This window comes from Oratosquilla oratoria, chromosome 5 (assembly GCF_046742065.1).
Source record: "Oratosquilla oratoria isolate Oo_2021 chromosome 5, ASM4674206v1, whole genome shotgun sequence".
In the NCBI taxonomy this organism is placed as follows: Eukaryota; Metazoa; Arthropoda; class Malacostraca; order Stomatopoda; family Squillidae; genus Oratosquilla; species Oratosquilla oratoria.
The window spans coordinates 23173774-23181273 of NC_134781.1; the positions used below are offsets into that span (position 1 = coordinate 23173774).

General features: G+C 42.4%; 1 protein-coding gene across 7 annotated transcripts in view; it reads left to right on the forward strand.

The window, feature by feature from the left end:
- The window catches only part of LOC143025406 (uncharacterized), a 100868-nt gene that overhangs the window by 4908 nt on the left and 88460 nt on the right, over nucleotides 1–7500 (forward strand). For 5 of the 7 annotated variants that reach the window (XR_012966389.1, XM_076185032.1, XM_076185034.1 and 2 more), the window contains exons 2-4: nucleotides 4961–5051; nucleotides 5212–5451; nucleotides 5538–5848. Coding sequence is in view for 6 of the 7 variants with exons in the window: in XM_076185032.1 (XP_076041147.1) it covers nucleotides 5381–5451; nucleotides 5538–5848 (382 nt within the window). In the remaining variant the exon portion in view is untranslated. The remainder of the gene's footprint in view (nucleotides 1–4960; nucleotides 5052–5211; nucleotides 5452–5537; nucleotides 5849–7500) is intronic. The other 2 variants (XM_076185033.1, XM_076185035.1) reach the window with 2 other exon arrangements.

Consider the following 7500-nt stretch of genomic DNA (forward strand, 5'->3'; position numbering starts at 1 on the left):
ATCAAATACTTTACTCAGAGGAACCTGTCCAAAATTAGAGGTAGAGAGAGTAAGTGAGAGAGAGAGAGAGAGAGAGAGAGAGAGAGAGAGAGAGAGAGAGAGAGAGAGAGAGAGAGAGAGAGAGAGAGAGAGAGAAAATGAACGAGAGATAGAGAACAAGAGTGACAGAGAGAACGAGAGAGAGAGAGAGAGAGATAGATAGAACGAGGGGGAGAGAGAGAACAAGAGAGAAAGAGAGAGAGAACGAGAGAGAAAGAGAGAGAGAGAGAGAGAGAGAGAATGAGAGGGAGAACGAGAGAGAGTGAGAGAGAAAGAGAGAGAGAGAATGAGAGAGAGAGACAGTAAGATAACGAGAGAGAGAGAGAGAGGGTGGGGGTGGGGGAGGGAGTGGGTAGTTAAGAAGTGAAATGAAAAAAAAAAAACGATAAAAAAAAAAAAAAAAAATCCGGAACTCGAATGTGCCTGGCAGACCAAAGGCAAAAGTGCAGTTTGGTTTTCGTTTGCCCCATTTGGGTAGAAACCAAGAGAAATTCTTCGGATTTTTTTTTTTTTTTTTAGGGGAGGGGGGAAGGGGGGGGGACTGAATGTAGGGTGTGTGTGAGAAAAGGGAGGCTGAACTTTTATTCTCTCTCTCTCTCTCTCTTTCTCTCTCTCTCTCTCTCTCTCTCTCTCTCTCTCTCTCTCTCTCTCTCTCTCTCTCTCTCTCTCTCTCTCTCTCTCTCTCACGGACACACACACACACACACACACACACACACACACACACACACACACACACACACACACACACACACGACTCGGTGGCGCAGTTGGTAGAGCGCTGAACTACTAGCATGGTGGTGCCCATAGTACTTGGTTCGAATCCTGCCCAGGGCCGAAATTATTTCGGTACCGCTGCGCTTCGGGTCGTTACTCTGACTCTCGTGGGCGGGGAGTTGTGTGTGTGTGTGTAAGGTCATAGCATTACCCATACATCGGACCTACGAGCTCTGAGCTCTCTTCCAGGAGGGAGATAGCTGTCAATCACGAGTCTAACACGTGATCCAAAGACCAAGTGAATACACACACACACACACACACACACACACACACACACGTACGTTTCAAATAAACGGAGAAATATGCCCAAAAATTAATTCCAGTTCTCTAAGAAAATGCCCCACAAAGATATGCCTCGTCAAGGCAGAACTGCCTCTCGTAATGTGCAGCATAACTTAGCATACCACAAGAGCTCCCGTCTTAGCATAAAATGTCTTCATTTGACAGATATACTGATTTAAATGTAATATACCCAGAAGTCCTTTAATATACCCTCTTGTAACTCAAAATATCCAAAGGCATTCCAAGAATGCCCCCAGATGAACAGATATATTCTGTTCATGACGAATATACCTTAATACATATGACAAATATACCTTAATACGTATGACAAATATACCTTAATACATATGACAAATATACCTTAATACATATGACAAATATACCTTAATACATATGACAAATATACCTCAATACATATAACAAATATACCTTAATACATATGACAAATATACCTTAATACATATGACAAATATACCTCAATACATATGACAAATATACCTTAATACATATGACAAATATACCTTTATATACATCAATGTTAATATGCCTAAGTTTCAATCACGTCTTGAATGCTGAAGATTACCTTGGGGTAACCACAAATAGCCTCCGTAGACATAAACTTCCACAAAAGGGGTATTTGTGCTCGCGGCCGGAATACCCCTCTAAGTAACCCATTGTTCCCAGGAACCCCATCAGATTAGCAATTATAACTCAGGTATATTCAAAGTACTCCAGGTAGCTAATGAAATGAAAAATACGATTAGAAAATCCTACTAGAAACATAAAATTGACTCCAAATTTCTAAAAAACAATATTGTTTTGGATATAATGAAAAAGAAATACTCTAGGGCATGTCAGAAAAAATACTCAGGACTCTAAAGATAGATTTTACTTTTCCAGTGAAAATGCCGCGTTATCGTTTTTTTTTTTTTTTTTTTTTTTTTTTTTTTTTTAGCACTTCAAGTCTATACTAGGCGTCAATCCTCGGATCGTAGGTAGATAAATAGATTGAGATAGAGGAAACCCATACTTTTTTATTTTTACAACATTCCATTGACTCCCCTTCCCTCTATTGATTCCCAAAATCCCCCTTAATTAGTCGATATTCCAACCACTTTTTATCAATTAAGGGTAAAGATACTTTTTGGGGATTCAGTTCTCTCGCCTCTCAACCTCTCCTTCGCCTCAGCCACATTCTCTCTCTATTCACCCTCTCTCTCTATTCACCCTCCCTCTCTTTTCACTCTCTCTCTCTCTCTCTTCACTCTCTTCATCATTACTTTCTCCCCTTCCTTACCATCCTATCCCTTTCTTCATCTCCCCTTCCCTCCCCACTTTCCTTCCCACTCCCCATCCCCTTCCTCACTTTCCCCTCTTCTCCCCTCTCCCTCCCTCCCTTCCCCCTCTTCTTTCTTCACACTCTTCCGTTATTCCTTTCCATCTCATTTCCCCTTTTCCTTTCCCCTCCCCATTCCCCTTCCAACCACTCCCCCATAGCTTACCTCTCCCATACTTCCTCTTCCTCTTATCCTCCTCTTCCTCTTTTTCTCTTCTTCCCCCCCACCCTTCTCTTTCCCCTCCTCCTTTCTCTTTCCTCTTACCTTTATCTTCCTCTCTTCATCCCCCCTTCCCCTCCCTTTCCCCCTGTCTTCTCCTCCTCTTCCCCTCCTCTTCCCCTCCTCCTCCCCTCCTCCTCCCTCACCCTCCTCTTCCCCTTTCTCCTTCCTCTTCCCCCTTACCTTTATCTACCCTTCACCGTTCCACCTTCCCCTTCCATTCCCCTCCCATACCTTCTCTTCCCCTTACTCTCCCCTTTTCCCCTAACCTCCTCCTTCCCCTCACCCTCACCCTCCTGCTCGGTCACCAGCGCGGTCCGCGAGTTCGTGGTCCACAAATACCTGAGCTATTTTAGCAGATAGCCGGTCGAGCTATTTCCAGCCGCGTCGGCTCTGCCCCGTTACTAGAACGCTGCTATTCTCTTCACGAAGTTATCTAGGTATTAGAAATACTAACTAGATTACTGCTGGAGTAACACTTTTCCATAAAATAAATAAATAAATAATTAAATAAGCAAATAGGTAAATACATACATACATACATACATATACCAAAGGCTTTTTCCCCTCTTACACGGGGGGTAGCTAAAAAGAAAAAGGCATAGAAACCACTCCCACCCATTCCATCCCCTACATATTCCACTCCCCTCCACCCTCCTCCCTCCCTCTCATCTTGGCACCTCCTGGATGACCGGTCATCCCTGCTTCCTGTCCCTTCGGGCTGCGTCAAATTATTTCTCATACATACTTCCTCACCCCCCATCCCCCACCCACTCCCCCTCATGCATCACAGCATCATCCATACACAACCCTTCTCCATTCACCCCAATCTTCTGTCCTCTCCCGTCATTCCTCAACAGACATTCCTCTCTTTTGTAATGCCCCTTTTACCCCATCCATCCATCTCATCCTAGTACGCCCCCTCATATTCACTCCTAATAGGTAAATAGATTAATAAATAAACGGGGAGAGGTCATACTGTACCAAAGCTGACAGATTCTGTGTTTTTAACTTAAATTACTGTAGGAAATGTTAATATCCTGGCGTTCTTTTCAATTATGTGTTTCGTCCCTTCCTTCCTTCGTAAGGTTTTGTGTCGCATATTTTATTCGATAAAATATTGTACATATTTATTTATTCATTTGTTTATTTATGCAACAATTAATTCATCTCTATACATTTATTTGATTATTTATTTTTCTATGTATCTAATGGTTTATCTATTCATTTATTCTTCTTTATTCATTTATCCATTTATTCATTTCTTTGTTCGTTTGATTATTTATTGTTAAGTAAACACAGCAAAGGAAACATGGAATGGAAGTGGAACGTTTATTACTGACGTTTCATCTATTGACTCTCTCAAGGGAATGAGCATCTTGCAGAGTTTTAAGGCTGCCAGTTTCACTTGGACTAAACTCTCAGCGGGCATAGCGCTTCACGATTGGCTGTCTCATTGGGCCAATCAGAACACAGTGTTCTACGCTTGTGTACCCCCTTGAGCCACCAAGCGTGTATATAAACTCTGCACGTACCCAGTATGCTCATTCCTTTGAGAAAGTCACTGGACGAAACATCAGGAATAAACGCTTCACTTCCAGCCCATGTTTACTTTGACGTGTTTGTGCAACTTGTTCACATGGATTTTCATTTTTATTTATTGTTATGTTTATTTTTATTGTCATTATTTATCTTGCTTTGACGTACTGTGCATGATACTTCTGTGGATATTTCTAAATTTCTTATTACAATAACATGAACAAAAATTGTATCTGCGTGAAACCAAAACATTGTATCGATATATATCTAAATTTTATATCTATTTATATCGTATATAAGTATACATATATATATATATATATATATATATAAACATATATATAAACATATATATATATATAATGTATATATATAATGTATATATATATATGTGTGTGTGTGTGTGTGTGTGTGTGTGTGTGTGTGTGTGTGTGTGTGTGTGTGTGTGTGTATGTATGTGTATGTATGTGTGTGTAAAACTAAAGGAAACTGTTGTTTTACATTTATTATGATTACTTATGTCTTTTTGTTATGGATATATCGTCAACCTAACTATTGCTGATTTTTTAATGCATGACTTGTCCCAAACATGATACTTCACTGCATGCACTATATGTACACAACCATGCAGACATCCATGTGCACATTTCGTGTGTGTGCACATGGGACCAAACTCCGTGAGAGCCAGTTGACCACCGTGTCGAAAGTCTCCGGCTTTCGAAAAAGTTTTTTTGACTTTTCTTCGTCTTTTTTTTTTTTTGCAGACTCAGGTTAGGGCGAAAGGGCGGATTGGATAACACGTCAGCGGAGAACCCGCAGGAGACGACATAGAAGTTCGCGATAGATTCCAAGAACGTAAGTCGAACGACTTCGGGCACCTCGGGGGACCGACCACGTGACGCGGACGACCGAAAAAAAAAAAAAAACGTTCAAAACGTTTCTCCACATGTGAAACGTTCCATATATGGTCACAACCATTTCTTCAGTTACATTAATTTTCTTCCCATCCTTACAGTGATTCCTGAATGTCTCAAGGGAGTAGGAAAACATGCTAATCCCGAAGGTGTGGGAGGAAAGGAGGGATTACTGTTGGAGACTAGTGTAACGCTACTCCCTCACTCATTGTTGGAGAAGACAGGCTCCTCCCGCAAGACTCTTGCGGTGCCCCCCACAGACCCCGTCAAATGGTTCTCTTCTCTGCAAACTACGTGAGAAAGGCTATAAAACCTCGACTTTTAGGCAACAGACATCACAAGTAAATACTTAGTGTTGATATCAAACAAAACCGCGAATGTATTATCCCTTTACTGAGACAAGCCATTTTTAATGTTTGCACTAAAGGTTCCTTCGCAGTCCGTCCCCACGAGTTCCTGCTAGGTCCTCCATAATCCACTCCCTCAGGAGGAAGCGAGAGACGACCCAAAGGGAGCCCAACTCGCCGCCCGCCACCCTCCACAGGCTCCTAAGAAGGAAGAAGGAGGAGGAACAAGGAGAACGGAAGAAATCCGATCTCATCATGATTGGAATCCACGAGGGGCCGAGCACGGCGGGGCGCTATGTGGGCTCCATCCTGGACAAGGTGGAAAGTTCCAAATCCCAAAACAGGAACAGCAACACCAACATCACCGCGGCCAACTCACCCGACCCGGAAGGTACGTGCGGACATACAGAACGGCCGAAGGATACTTGCAGAACCTTGGCCACCTGAAGATTTTTTTTTTTTTTTTTTTTTTGCGAGGAGCTGGTACCCACTCGGACCATCCTTGCAGGTGTTCTCGAATTGTTCGAACCCAGGGTAGACGGTGAATCCATGATATCCCGTGACATCAAGCACCCCATTTCCAGTGCACTGCTGGCGTAATGGGAAGCATGTTGACCTCGCATTTGCTTAGTTGTGGGTTCGAATCCCGCGCTCCTCTCCGATTCCCAGCAGTGATTGTCACTTGCCCCAGCAGTCTAAGCCAGTGGTTTTCAACCTATGGGCCATAGAAGGGGGTGGGGTGACCTGCATTTACAAATTACGTATTTCTCTACAATGTGAAGAATAACAAAAATACATTAGATAGAAAATGATCATAATTGTCAACTTTATAGTAAAGCAAAGGGTTTCTCTTTATGAACACTCAATCTATTCAATTAATTTTTATCTTTATTTTATTGATTTATTTTATTTATCTATTTATTTATTATTTCTTAACCTTCTTTGGCGGGATGGGGTTTGTGAGAAAAATGAAGGGGAGCTATATGAATTTTGAGGTTTTTTGAGGGCGGAAACGGAGTTGAAAAGGGTCGGAAACCACTGTTCCAAGTCCATAGGGCAAAGGTGACGGCTTCATCCGTAGCTGTTCAGCGCCTCCTGGCGTAGGCTCCTCGCTACCAGGGACCAAAGACGGGTACCTGCATGGGGAGATCCCGCAAGAAGGACAGCTGAGATCTCTTCAGCCCCATCAGGAGGTGCAGCCCTGAGGGTCTGTCACTCGGTCTCCGGAGTGAGCCCAAGATCCCTATCTACCATCTTCGACTCTATTTCTTACATCTTTTCCACATATGGAGAGCTGACAACCGGCGACTGATCTCCTCCTGCCACCACTTTCAGTCGGTGGCACACAACACAGAAAGCAATCTCAATGAGAGGATTCGGGGACCGTTGCCAGCCACTGTGGGGCAGCGGGTTCACCACTTTATAAAACTTTAGGCATTAATTATTACTATCATCTAATTTTTATGTATTCTTTCTATATATATATATATATATATATATATATATATATATATATATATTGTATAGTGGTTAAGTTCCTATCCCTTCATGATGTATTTTTCAACCTAGTTAAGCTTATCTAGTTTAGTGTCTTATGAAATCTACTGGTGATTTATTTTCTTAAGTAAACCCAATGAAAATTCTATTTCCTAATGACAGAAAGCATTCGACAGAGTGGGCGAAAGGTCTTAAAACTAGAGCCCTTAGAATCCCATGTAAGGCGTCATCTCTAGGTATTTGTTTATATAATGACCATAAACTAATTGCAAGGCACAGATGTACAGCCGCCACCACTAAGAGGTTAATGTCAGGCATAATACTTATTTGCTTTTTTACATAATGACGTCAGGTTGGTTTGATACTTTTGGTACGCAGAGATTTTTCCCAACCCAGCGGATTAGAGCGTCGCTGTTTGCAGCGGAGGTCGAGGCGGCGACAGTTCGAACTCTTCCGCCAGCGAGTTGGACCAAGGACATGGTTCATTAAATTCCACACTACAAAGTCTTCTGTGAGGGGCACCGCCCTAGACTCCTGATAGGGAGA